Source organism: Hemicordylus capensis, chromosome 7 (assembly GCF_027244095.1).
Source record: "Hemicordylus capensis ecotype Gifberg chromosome 7, rHemCap1.1.pri, whole genome shotgun sequence".
In the NCBI taxonomy this organism is placed as follows: domain Eukaryota; kingdom Metazoa; phylum Chordata; class Lepidosauria; order Squamata; family Cordylidae; genus Hemicordylus; species Hemicordylus capensis.
In genome coordinates, this window is record NC_069663.1 from 22495664 (window position 1) to 22509333 (window position 13670).

Consider the following 13670-nt stretch of genomic DNA (forward strand, 5'->3'; position numbering starts at 1 on the left):
GATGAACTGGTTTAGGTAGCTGTTACTGGGAGTGGTGGCACCCTTGACCCTTTTGGCTTTCATTTCTTGTGTCCAGGAATGGTTGTCATTGAAAAGAGTTGCAGTACCAAGGCTGTCTGTTCTGAACCGAAAGTGCATGGAGGGCAGATCGGACCCACTGGAGGTTTAATTAAGAAGGTTGAATGCCGCAAGGCCTCGCCTTCATCCAGATCCCTCCTCTTGGCTCTCACTGGATGCATGTAAGCCACAAGGAAACATTCCTATAGTGCTTCTCTTGCTGCAACAGAGCCCCAAAGAATGTTTCCTTGTGGCTTAAATGCATGCATGCATCCAATTTTCTGCAGATCCCATCTTGTAGCCTTTCCATGGGATGAGGCTTCTTTGCAAACTGAATATTCATTTTTTAAAAATGGGGAAAGGATTAAAAACCTGTTTTTTGCTTCGTTCTTTTGATGTTTGGGTGTGTTGCAGGTGTCACCCCACCCCACCCCCAGACAAAATGGCCAGGCGCACAACGTGAGAACGGAGTGTGCATAAATTCTAATATTGATAAGCTGTCAGTCTATAAGAGAGGAATAGGGATAAACTTCATGTCCTTGGAAAGACTGAGATACTCTGCCTCCCCCACCGCATACCTGTCACAGCTAGAAATCCCAAGCTACAGAAGGGTTAGGGTTAGGGTTAGGGTATAACACATTTTAAATCTATAAGATAAAAATTAGATTAAAACATGTTAAAAACACATTAACATTTAAAACAACACAAACAAAAACAACAGCCACACAAACAAAAACCTGGGTAGAAGTGATTGTGTGAAAGCAAGGTACAAGGAAAAGCTCCTCAGGTTTTCCTCGTACCTTGCTTCCACACAACCAAAAACTGGGAGCACACACAGCTCCCAAACCTGGGTAGAGCACTGCTTTTGATGGCATGAATGATCTCCATATGTTGTTAAACTACAACTCCCATCATCTGCAGCTACAATTTATTAATTCTGTATTGTGTTGTTCCAGTTCCACCCAATACAGCATGGCTTGCTTCGAAGCAACTGTGCCACCCCAAGAAGTAAAATGTCCTGTGCTTAATGACACCAATTTTGGAATGAATGTGAATAGGTTTGGGCCGTCAGCCAAGTTTTTTTAACAGGTTCAAGCCACTATACAAAAACAAAAAAAGAAGAAGAAGAAACAAATGCACACCAGTGTGGAAACTGAAGGGGCCGTTTTCAAAAAAGTTGTGTAATGGGTATGGCAAAACAGGAGCTGAAGAAATAGGTACTCAAAGGTCTTCTTTAAAAGGAGGAAGAAGAAATGTGTGAATTAGAGAACTTGGAACGTGGTGTTCCCGATCTCCTGTCCGAGTTGCTGCTTTCTACAAACCCCATCTCAGTGGTACTTGGGGATTCGTCGTAAGTACTATTTTCTGTGTGGCCTTTAGTCCATTTCATAGCCTATTCTTCAATGAAACACCGAAATTTAGAGGCTTCTGCAGACTATTGTCAAGAGTCCAATTATAATGCGATTTAGGATTCAAATGAAATCTTCAGAAATTTGGTTGGTGACTACTTCAGGGCTTGTTGAAAACCAGGCTATTTCAGCAGGCTTTTGTGGGTATTGACCATTTGCTTATTTGCTGACTCTGTGGTTTCTTTCTTTCTTTCTTTCTTTCTTTCTTTCTTTCTTTCTTTCTTTCTTTCTTTCTTTCTTTCTTTTTCTGCCTTTACTTTTTTTTGCGTTGCTTTGTTTTAAATTGTAACTGTATATTTGATTCTTCTGTGGAAGCTGCTGTGAGTTTACTTTTACTGATGGAAAAAGTGGGATAACACTTCTTTAATTAAGCAGGAGTTTGGGCCATTACAGGTTCCAAGTTGTAAACAGACTCCCACTCTCTCTCCAGAACTACAAATGTGAATGCCTCTAGATATTGCTCATCTTTGCAGTAAAGGGACGATAGCTTTTAATATATGCACAAGCAAAAATATTTCACAGTCAGCAGCTTTTCTCCTTCTGTACAGGACACTTTTAAAAAGTGTTCCCTTTTGAATCCTCCTGTTCCCTACAAGGGATTCATAGCTACCTGCCAAGGGTGTGTCCTATCAGCTCTTGTGAATTAGCTTAGGCTGAAAATAGCAAATGGCACCAAGTGGCCCCATGGTTGAGCAGGGTTATGCTCTTCCAATCAAAGTCTACCACTCTGCCCACTGCACCTGTGAGTTTCTGCCTGCTTTGCAGCTCTTAGGTACAGAGACAGTACTGGGAGGAGGGAAAGTGGCAAACATGGATGGAAATAGAAGCTGATGGCAGGGGCAAGGGGTGTACTCACAACAATGAAATTCTGCTTTTCCAGCTGCAATATATTCAGAGAAGCCTTCTAAGACTGCAGATTAACTGAGGCAGATTAACTGAGGCTGTTCGCACTGTGGTAGGACAAGTGTCTTGCCTAGGTTTGGGAGCTGTGGAGGCTCCCAGTTTTCAGTTATGTGGGAACAAACAACTTGGTAGGAGGAGGGAGAAGTGATTGTGTGGGAGGCAGGAACTGGGTAGGGCAGCTTTTCCTCCTACCTTGGTCAAATGACTGGGTAGGATAACACTGCCTTACCCAGCTCCCGTCTTCAACACAATCACTTCTCCCTCCTCGTTGTTTGCTCCCGTGCAACTGAAAACGGGGAGTGCACACAGATCTCAGACCAGGGTATGGTACTTGTCCTACCCAATGTCTGGTTGTGTGAACAGCCTTTTTGTCTACTGAATTGATCCAAAAATAAGTGTGTCCCTTTAACAGCTCAGCCGTTTGATCTACAGAAATCGGAAGGATTTTCAGCTGTAAAGATGAGTGTTCTCTCTTGTGAACCTCCCCCTGCTGCCGCCGCCGCTGTACAGGGCATTTCCCTCCAAGATACTCACAGCTGCTACCAAAGATGTGTTCTGGAGCTCACTTGGTGAGCTAGGTTAGGCAGAAGTGGTAGGAGCACATCAAGCTACTTTTAAAGTCTCTCAGTCCCTGCCAGTCAAAACCTGGCAACTCCAATACAAAAGGCATCCTAGAGGTCCTTCTGTGTGATTTTTAACCATGCATTGCCCACAACTTTGCAAATTTACTTGTGTGTGGGGGGGGAGGTTTTAAGGAAACTGAACTTTGCAAGCAAAACCACAGCATTTTTTACAACAAATTTTACATCATTGTACACAATCAGCCATAATTGTGGTTTCCTCTTGAGTAGTTATTTCTTTCCGGCTCCTCCTCCAAAGATATTGAAGCAACTTAGATGGAGATCTTTTTGGTTGCCTTGGTGAGCTTTTATCACCTTTGCCTACTTGCAGGCCATAAAAATGCTGATATTTACTCTTAATAATATTATTCTTTAGAATAATTAAATACTCTTGTTTCAAACAACAGGTTCTCAAAGTGGTTGACATAGCAAAAGAATGGAGACTATGAGGTCATTCACCCAGTCATTCACACAGATCATTCACACAGTCAGAAACTATATTCAAACCGGGTTTGGGAGCTGTGTGTGCTCCCAATTTTCAGTTGTGTGGAAGCCCGCTAGGTCCGTTCTCCCCGCAAACCCCCTTTGTGGGTTTGCGGGTTTTCAAACTGATCATGAGAAGAGCTTTGTAATCTCTCAGTGAAAACCAAGGCAGACCCTGCTTATCAAAGGGGACAATTGATGCTTGTGACCACATGGCCTGCTCTCCTCCTCCCCATACAAAATGCAGAAAAATGCTTACTGGGTCACCATATTTTAGAGGCAGTGCCCCTACCGGTGCTGTTAAGGTGCCCACTCACTCCCCAACCCACCTTCCAGCTGCCCTTAGAAGCCTTTTAAAAGCTGGAGTCCCCTTTGCAAGCATATCTCCTAGGATCATCAAACCAAGTTGAACTGGTTCAACCAAGTTCAATCGAATGGACCGGACTGCTGGTCAGTTCAACCGAACTGTTTTTTGGATCAGTGGTTCAGTTTAAATTCGGTCCGAATTCAAACTGAACTGCTAGGAACGGTTCTGTGTGCACTCCTAGAACAAATCCATGGCTGTAGCCTGAGGAGTCAGGAGGGTTCTGAGTACCCTCTGGAGAAACAAAGCAGAGTTTGATCCCCACCCCCACCCCACCCCCACCCCCCAAAATGAAAGGGATGTGCTTTGAGATCTTAAACTAGAAGCCGTATTAGATGGAAAGTTTCTGAGCTATTCAGTTTTGGGTTCAGATTCCAGTGACTAGAAAGACTACCTCCCTTTGTGTTAATGGATATTTGTTGCAGACTATCAATTTCCCTCCAAATATAGATACAGTTTGGTTCAAAATCTGGACCACTGCATTTGTTGTCGTCATGATGAAGATCCTGCTGGGATCCGTCGTCTCCTTTGTGCTTGTCACTGCAGGTAAGGAGGAACTCTTGCAATGTTCAAGACCAAACATGGCAATGTTGCATGTGTGTCACTCATTGTTTGTCACTGCTTTGACTGATTAATTAAAATAAGACCCATTTTCAAGTAAGACACATTTGTTCACCCAGACTTTTAGATATACAGATTTTAACCTTGTTTTACATTCAAATTATTTTAATGTGTCAGTGTTTTAATTGGTCCTGTTTTGTTGTAAACTGGCTAGAGACACAAGTTTGGGTTTGAGAAACAAGTTAAATAAATAAAATAATAAAATAGAAAGCGCCCTAACCCACACATATGGTCTTAATTTACCCAATGCTTCTACGATTGCCAGCCATGTTGAATTTTGCATTATGATTAAATTTAACTTATCACATCCCCCAAGCCAGAGTCATGAGTGGTCTGTGCATTCTGTGTTTGAGTAAGAAGAATGTTGGGGACCTGGGACTGGCCCACAGACCTTGCTATCAAGTGCCAAACAACAATCAAGCGATGGCTGGGTTCAGACGTAATGCGGAACTGAGGGTCCAATGGTCCCGTGGTTCTGCTCCCCTCCCCATGTGCTTATCTGTTCTAATTTGGATGGAAGCCCTGGCTTCCTCTCTTCAGTTTGCGAGACTGCAGAGAGGAGGCTGAACTGGCTGCCAGGCTTCCTCCTTTGATTGATAGACAGCCACAACAGCAAATCAGGACCCAGAGAGGGAGGAGCTTCCTTCCCTCAACTCTAGTCCTGGGGAAGGCTGCCACCATAAGTGAATTTGTACATAATGGAGGCAGCCGCAAACCGGAGGCCTGAGCAGCGAACCTTACCACAAACTAAGAGTTCAGATTGGAGTTTGGTGAGTGAACCCTCAGGTTGAGTTAGGCTCCAAACCACAGTTTCCTGTTGTTCAGGTTTAGGGCCCACTGGCTGCTTACAGGTTACTGTAATGCACTTTACATGGGGCTGCCCTTGAAGAATGTTCAGAAACTGCAGGTAGTGCAAAATGCGGCAGTTAGGATTTTTTCTGGAGCTGCCCGTTGGGATCACATCACAGCCATTTTGAAAGAGCTGCACTGGCTACCAGTTTGTTTTCAGGTCCAATTCAAGGTGCTCGTTTTGACCTTTAAAGTCCTTAACGGTTTGGGCCCGGGATACCTGAGGAACCGCCTGCTCCCAAGGGTTGCTGCCCACTTGATGAGGTCGTCTGAGGGGGCTCTGCTCTGGGTGCCAACAATGAAGGAAGCTCAGCTGTCGTGCACACGGGACAGGGCCTTCTCTGTGGCTGCCCCCAGTCTCTGGAATGCTCTCCCGGTGGCTATTTGCTCTTCAGTCTCCATCACAGTTTTTAGAAAGCATGTTAAATCTTGGCTTTTTACCCAGGCTTTTATATGATTGTCTCTACTGCTGCTTCTTTATAGTTTAGTCAGATTCATGTTTTTTATATTTTGGCTTAATATTTTAATTGTGTATTTTTATGGTCTTGTGTTAATTTTTCTGTGAACCGCCTTGGGATGGTTTTAATGAAAGGCAGTGTATACATTTAGCAATAAATAAAATAAATAGATAAATTGCAGGTAGAGATAATGGGTAGTCAAGAACATTTGGGGATCTCTCTTACATGGAACGGTTACATGCTTAACCTCATGTGTAGCTTGGCCCTAAAGCAGGAGTTCCCAACCTGTGGTGGTCCTCCAGATGTTGCTGAACTACAATGCCCTTCATCCCCATCTACAATTTCTTGGGTGTTGTAGTTCAGCAACATCTGGAGGACCACGGCTTAGGAGCCCATGCCCTAAAATACAAGCCCTCCCCAAAATGGGAGGGTTGATAATTCCCAAGAAGACGGTTATATATATGAGGAGTGATGCCATTTTTCTTACTTCTCTGACCATTATAAGTCTTTGAATCATTCTCTGGAGAACAGAATAGCTCCTGGGAATGCCAAAGTGGGTCATTTCTGTTACCTATGATTGCTAGACATTTATCCAATGATAAAATTTTGGAAATAAGTTCTGTTTTTCTTCTTCCTCCTCCAGGCAGTTCTTTGGAGTGTGAAGTTTGCTCAGGCCTTGGCACCAGCTGTGTTGGCAAAATGCAGGCCTGTGAGGCAGGCAAAGACACCTGTATCATTGTCTTGGCTGAAAACACACTTGGTGGGTGAGAAGATTTACAAGTATATCCAAGGCCATGAATCACTTGGCTGGCAGCCCTACAATTAGGCAGGCTGAGGCAGCCTGCCTCTGGTGGCAGATCTAATGATCCTGGTGTCTGTATGCGCAGACATGTTATTTTTAAAAGCGAGCCAGGGAACAGACCCTTTCCAACGCAGGGTTTAGATAGGATGTGTACTACTCTGTAACATCATTCAAACAATTAAAAACTGTGATCTACCTGGGTTTGGGAGCTGTATGTGCTCTCAGTTTTTGGTTGTGTGGAAGTAGGAGGAAAAACTACCCAGGTTTTCCTCCTACCTTGCTTCCACCCAATCACTTCTACCAAGATTTTCCTTCTACCTTGCTTCCACACAACCAAAAATTGGGAGCACACACAGCTCCCAATCCGAACCTGGGCAGAACACCATTTTTGATTGTATGAATGACCACACTAGTTCACAGAGTTGCACATCACTGTGGCCATTATATATAATGGCCTCTCACTGTCACACAACTCAGTTTGCACTATTTTGGCTTGCACATCAGGACAAATGTTACATTCAACTACATGCATAACATTGCACAGTGCATCAGCCAGAACTTTTACTGGAATGGAATCTGAGATCTTAAAGGACAAAGTGATTCTTCCTATTGCATTAGGAAAACAGTTTTTCACAGGTGTTATGCGCCTTTCATGTCTAATGAAACATTTAATCCACCTGCTACATTTGAGCTATTTAAATTATCCAATGGTGTTTGAATTCTCCAAGGGTATCCTTGAAGATCATTTGGCTTTTCAGTTCTATTTTGGACAGAGCCCTGAGCCTGATTCAGAGGTTAAAAAATCACACTTCTGTTGCTGAGTGCAGTGGCACAAAAGGGTTCCCCCGCCCTGCTGTATCAATTATCCTCATACCCGCCATTCATACGTACAGTAGGGCTCGTCTGATGAGGGAAGAGCCCTACCCCTGATGGCGGGCACTTCTGGGACTGCTTGTCTAAAGCAGGAAGAGCCCCAAGCTTGATGGCAAGCCTTTTCGTGATTGCGAGGCTGGATCGACCTAGTCTCACAATCACAGAAGTGTCCACCATCACACTTTTGGCTTTTCTCTCTTCGGACAAGTCACGCTATAAGCATGGGCAGCCGGGCACTTTGCTGATTGACATGGTGCGGGCAGGGCATCCTCTCCCTTGGCCCCACTCTACACGGCTACAATGGGTGATTTTATAATGTCTGAATAAGGCCCTGGCTATTTGGAATTTTAGAATGCTGGGAAACCTTCTGGTGAGGTAAACTGTATCCCTGTGGGTGTTTTTTTTTTTTTTTTTTTTTTGCAAAGGGCACTGGTTAGGGATGTGCAGATCGATTCAAATTCGAATAAATTCTACTCAAATCTGGTCGATTTGAAAAATTTGAATTCAAATAGAATCACCCCTTAAAAGAGCAATTTGATTCTATTTCCAATTGAATTGGCCAGATTTGAATTCAAAATGATTCAACAACTGTTTAAGGACATTTTGGCACCTTTTAAGAACCATTCAGATGCCCTGATTGGTTAAAAGGGTACCAAAATAGGCCGAATCGATTCAAATCCCAATTGAATCAGCTTGTTTCCGGCCATTCGACTCGAATTCAAATTGAATCGGTCAGTTTTGATTGAAATTAAAATCAAATCTGAGAATTCAATTCGGGCACATCCCTAAGACTGGTAAGAGGAGCAGAGACTACTGCATCATCCAGGACAATCCCTTTCCATTCTTTCCTCTACAGCTGGGTACTCACTACAGACGATTAATAAAGGTTGTGGATCCTCTAGTGTCTGTCATCATGGACCAAATTATTCAAATTTTGGGCAAGGAAAAGTATTGAGGTCCTCCACCACTTGTTGCGTGGGGGACGCCTGCAGAACAGCACATCCTCAATGTAAGTCATAATTGTACATATTTACTGTCATGGAGTATTTACTGTACAGAAAGCTACTACCACAAAACAATGGGCTGGCTTTAGACTAAGTCATGACAGTTCCATTGAAGCCAACGGGACCTAGGTTAATCATGACTAATGTGTCTCATTTATTCCAACTGTGGTTGACTAACTTGCTCTGGATCCTGCCCAGCAAATGATCCTGTTTCCTGTTGGTGTTTCTCCCCTACTTCTGTATCGTTTTCACAAGGCATGGGAACAGTTTCCCCCAGAATGAATGGGGAAAGAGGGACAGAATGTCAGGTTTCAGCCAAGATGAAACATTGGATGGATCTCAATTAGGGTGCTCTGGATTATGAGGGACCATATTTCGAAGCACCAGCTGCTCAGAAAATATCCTAACAATCTCAATAGGCCCGAGTCAATGTAGCCAAAGCAACACGATGCAGAGGCACTTCACACGATCGGTGTGAAGTGCCTGAGGGGGTTCTGTGGGGAGAGCGGGTTTAGCCCGCTCTCTCTGCAGACGACTGCTGGCTCCGTCACAGAGCCGACAGGGGCAGCGGGGATCAGGGCCCGCGTGGCTCCCGGAAGTTCCAGGATGCCCTGCGCAAGCACACAGGGCATCCTGGAGAGTTCTCCGAACCCCTGGTCTCCTCATGTGTTGCCATGGCGCGGAGCTGGGCCGTGGTGGCATATGATCAAAAAACATGTGTTCCAGGAGTGCTCGCTCTGCTAACCTGAGCTAAGGGGAGGGCTGCTTTGGCGGGCTAGCTGCCAGAGAACTACCAGGCTCGCCTGCTGGTTCTCACGATGGGGGAAAAACGGGCTGGGTTTCTTTCACCCGGTTTCCCTCCATCGTGAGTAGAGCCTCATTGAGTCTACATTCACAACCCTAAATTGTGGCTGGGCATTTATTTATTTATTTATTTTCTAATTTTTCACATTTTTATATCGCGCTGTTCCTCCAAGGAGCCCAGAGTGGTGTACTGCATACTTAAGTTTCTCCTCACAGCAACCCTGTGAAGTAAGTTAGGCTGAGAGAGAAGTGACTGGCCCAGAGTCACCCAGCTAGTCTCATGACTGAATGGAGATTTGAACTCGGCTCTCCCCGGTCCTAATCCAGCACTCTAACCAGTGAGGATCACAGGTTGGGACTCCGGAGCCCCTGTCTTAGGACACTCCACCCTTCTGTGCTCTCTCTGCTCCGCCAGGAGATAGTTATCACAGCATGCAGGCTTTCTATCCAAGTTTGTAACTTCTTAGAACAAACCTTTACATGTTTTAGCCCTTAAGCAATCATCTCCAGATCTCCTCCTTGAGCTCTGTTCTCACCAGACAGGGCTTCTCTGCCAAATAAGGGGTTGTCTTAAATTCTCCCCTGCATTATAGTGGCAAGCGCTGCAGAGAGTGGAAGCCAAGTTGTGCTGCCCTCTATGTGACACAGGGGAAGAATATAGATCTTGAGCCAGCCTCAGAGTCAGACTTGGGGAGGGATTTCCAGGGAGACCGGGAACAGGGTCAGAGGTTGCATTCTGGAAGTATAATCGGCAAGGTTGCTCTTTCAGAACGATGTGTATAGATAGGCTATTGAGCCTCTGGGTAAAGCACCTCTGTTGTTCCATCCAATGTATTAATAGGCTTGTTTTCTGATTGGTCTCAGTGCCTCCAGCAGTTACCAGACCCAATGGGAAGCAATGCCCAGCCTGCTACGCGGTGTCACCCAGCACCTGCAATGACAATGAGACTGTGGATTGCGCTGGACCAGAAGATAACTGTCTTGATTTGGCTTTGACAATCACTTATGGTAATGCTAAACTTCACAATTCACATACAACGAGCCTTGACTCTCGCCACCATGGCATATATCTCAGGGCGCTCTAGGATACAGGACAGGGAAGCCAATAATAGAATTCCACATGCAGCTCTACTCTGACAGTCCCACATAGCCCTTTTGGTGTCCTATTTCCAGCTTTTGTCCATCTAAAAGCATTCTCCAATGTTGAGTCTACAGCGTCTGTATTACTGGCTTAATCATTAGGTTAAGAGGCCATTCACTCAGTCAAAAACTGAAGCTCTTCTCACAATCAGTGAGAAGAGCTACTGTTGGGTCTGTGGCCTCTCTCCCTCCCCGCAGACGATCTCGCTCTCCCACTCTCGCTCCCCGTTCTCCCTCTCTCCGCTCTCTCCCTCCCCGCTCTCCTGTCTGGTCCTAGTCATGGAATCTTCTCCCCAGAAAAATAACGTGGCACTTGACCCCTGCAGATGCACATTTCCTCTTCAAAATGGCCACGCCACCAGTGCAATAATTCCAGTTCTTACACTGGAAATGGCTGTTTGTTGATGGAAGGTGGGGTTGGGGATGTTCTCAAACAAGTTGGACTTGGATGGAGGCCAATTATGCTAGAGTCTGTGGCTCTCTTTGACTTGCCATCTTCTCGTCTGTATCCAGGAACGTTCTTGGTCCAAACTGCTCAGAAGGGTTGTGCCAGCGAGTCGGCTTGCCGTGAATTAAGAAGAGGTGAAAGCAACACAGCAGACGTCCACATTGATGTCACAAAGGCTGAATGCACAGTTGCCTCTCTGCCAAGGCCTGGCTGATGCCTTGATCCGTAGTCTCCCAAGACTTGCTGTGTTCCTGCTGGCCAAGATCCTCTTGCATTCTGCTGCATGTCCACCTGCATTCTGCTGCTTGTCATGATTTGGGACCTTGCTTCCCTAGCAATTATAGCTATGGTCTTCTCCAAAGGCATGTAGGTCTTCCAGGAAGCTTCTATGCCCCTTGTGAGTGAAACAAATAAAAGCTAAAGCAAATAAAAGCAAAAGCAACAGCAGTGCTCATTTTTACCACTAAGCTGGTCAAACAGGAGGTTCTGTTTAGCTCCACTCTGATGGTTTCAAGTGTTTCCATGTATATATTCAAATATATAGCTTCCTTCTGTTGGAAAGTTAAAGGACTTTGTGCTGTCTCTTTGCCTCAGACAGTGGAGGACAGACTAGTAAGTCAGAGGGCTAGAGGGTCAAGACATTTGTCATCCCTTCTCCACTGCTCTGATGCTATCTCTTTGAAATGTAGATTGCTAATCTCAGGGATTCAACTTCCTTCCTTTCTCTCTCTTGCTACCTGGCCGTCTACCTTGCAACATGGCAAGGCTCTCTCCCTGCACCAAATGTGCAGGGAGGATGCAGAATCCATCTGCATCCAGATAGATAGATAGATTAGGGATCCTAACTCCTCACTTTCCTATCTAGAATGGAGTTCCTTAATAAATGCCTTTTATATTGATTTGAAACTATGAATTGGCTCCAAGTTACTTTACTCTCAGGATACACGCATGCCTAACTAAATCCGCTGTGTGTTGTGCCTCTGTGCACTCTGCTATAATGAGAAAGGGATTCTCTCACCACAGAGAATTTCCAACACCTTCATCAGGCAAGATCAAGGCAATTGATTTAAAAAGTATAACATATTCCATTAAAACAATACCAAAAATAAAATCTATGTAAGAATAGAAGAAGAGCCCTGCTGGATCAGGCCCAAGGAGGCCCATCTAGTCCAGCATCCTGCTTCACACAGTGGCCCACCAGATGCCTCTGGGGAGCCTCCAAGCAAGACCTGAGGGCATGCCCTCTCTAATTACAAAACTACCCATGTACGTCAACCAAACATTCTACTGAAGATGTTCTGTCTCTTATTTGGTGAGCCAATTGAGGCTCAAGCCCCCTGAAATCCTACCAATTCCGTTATCTTGGGGAGAAGACTTCAGATCATCCTTAAATATTTTGAATATTATCCCACTGTGTCTCCCCCCGCCAATGGCTCTACAGATTCCATAAATTCATAAGTCTCTCAAGGTGGACCCTAATAGAAAGGTCATCGAAGGCAGGAGTGTCCAGTTGCTATTGGACTACAATCCCCATCTCCCCCAGCCACAATGGTCTTTGTAGCCCAACAAGGTTGAGAACCCCTGATTTAACAGGACTGAAGTAGTCTCAAGCTTGGGCTTTGACCAGTCTCCAAAGGGAGTCTGTTTATGGAGGGGCTCACATATGCCATACAGTCATCATTTTTGAAAACTGACAGCACTACGTGGCAGGATTCACAATGGTTGGCTTTCATTACCTTTCTGAACAAAACTATCATTGTTTCAACAGAAAGGGCAAATATTTCCCAAGCCTTTCGGTGACCAAGATATTGTTACCATTCTGTGTTAATGATTTGCGTCTTTCCACCCCCACAAATCACCTCTTAGGCATGCAGCACAGGAAGTTGGGAAGTCCCCAGCTAAGATGGGTGGCAAGCAGTAGGCATCATGTGGCAGTAGGCATCATGACCCATAACAGCCCAAGTCCTGTCCACTTTCCCCTTCTGTGCATTTCCTGAATGCAGAGGGATGTCGTGGCCTTACTGGAGTGAGGAAAAAGCCACCCAGGTTTTCCTCCGACCTTGCTTCCACTCAACCAAAAATTGGGAGCACACACAGCTCCCAAACCTGGGTAGAACACCATTTTTGATTGTGTCAATGACTTTCTTGGATGCTCCATTTCAGTTACTGTTGTATCTTTTATGTTATTTCTTTGTTTTATTTATTTATCCATTTTATTTATTTATTTACATCTATGTAAACCGCTTTGGGAACTTTTGTTGAAAAGTGGTATATAAATGTTCGTCATATTCGTATTTGTATTATATTTGTTGATTTAGTGGTTTATTGGTTTTTTTGGTTTATTTATTAAAGATTTCTTGTATACCACCTCCTCCAAAGGCTCTAGGTGGTGAACAAGAACAATAACCATTATTAAAATAAAAATTAAAGGGCAAAAGCCTGGCCAAAAAAAGGTAGGTCTTAAGAACGGCCTTAAAAGCCTCTAAGGAGGGGGCTGAATGAATCTGGGGGGAGATGGTGTTCCAAAGATGAGGGTGGCCATAGAGAAGACCTTCCTACAGGCCTACACACCACACAGGGCCCAGGACACTAAAGAGGGCCAACTGAGAGCACCTCACAGGATGGGATACAACCAGCCGAGAGAAGTGATCCCAGAGAAATACAGGTGCTAAGTCCATAAGGGTTTATATCTTAACCACTACAGAAAAAAAATTCTGGTTGGATATATCTCTGTCTCTATCTCTATCTCTATCTCTATCTCTATCTCTATCTCTATCTCTATCTCTATCTCTATCTCTATCTCTATCTCAACAATGGAAAATATATTCAGCATCA

General features: G+C 44.6%; 1 protein-coding gene across 1 annotated transcript; it reads left to right on the top strand.

Annotated features, from left to right (window-relative positions):
• The first annotated feature begins 1304 nt into the window (after positions 1-1304).
• On the top strand, positions 1305-11182 carry LOC128333188 (phospholipase A2 inhibitor NAI-like). The gene is made up of 6 exons (XM_053268373.1): positions 1305-1408; positions 4287-4382; positions 6408-6524; positions 8296-8448; positions 10112-10255; positions 10901-11182. The coding sequence occupies exons 2-6, from the start codon at positions 4331-4333 to the stop codon at positions 11047-11049; spliced, it is 615 nt and encodes a 204-aa protein (XP_053124348.1). The 5' UTR covers positions 1305-1408; positions 4287-4330; the 3' UTR covers positions 11050-11182.
• The last annotated feature ends 2488 nt before the right edge of the window (positions 11183-13670 follow it).

Excerpts from the sequence above, each read along its gene's own strand:
- LOC128333188 (XM_053268373.1), top strand. The coding sequence starts at position 4,331 with ATGATGAAGATCCTGCTGGGATCCGTCGTCTCCTTTGTGCTTGTCACT. Across the intron at positions 4,383-6,407 it reads CTTTGTGCTTGTCACTGCAG|GCAGTTCTTTGGAGTGTGAA; the intron begins GTAAGGAGGAAC and ends TTCCTCCTCCAG. Across the intron at positions 8,449-10,111 it reads CAGAACAGCACATCCTCAAT|TGCCTCCAGCAGTTACCAGA; the intron begins GTAAGTCATAAT and ends GATTGGTCTCAG.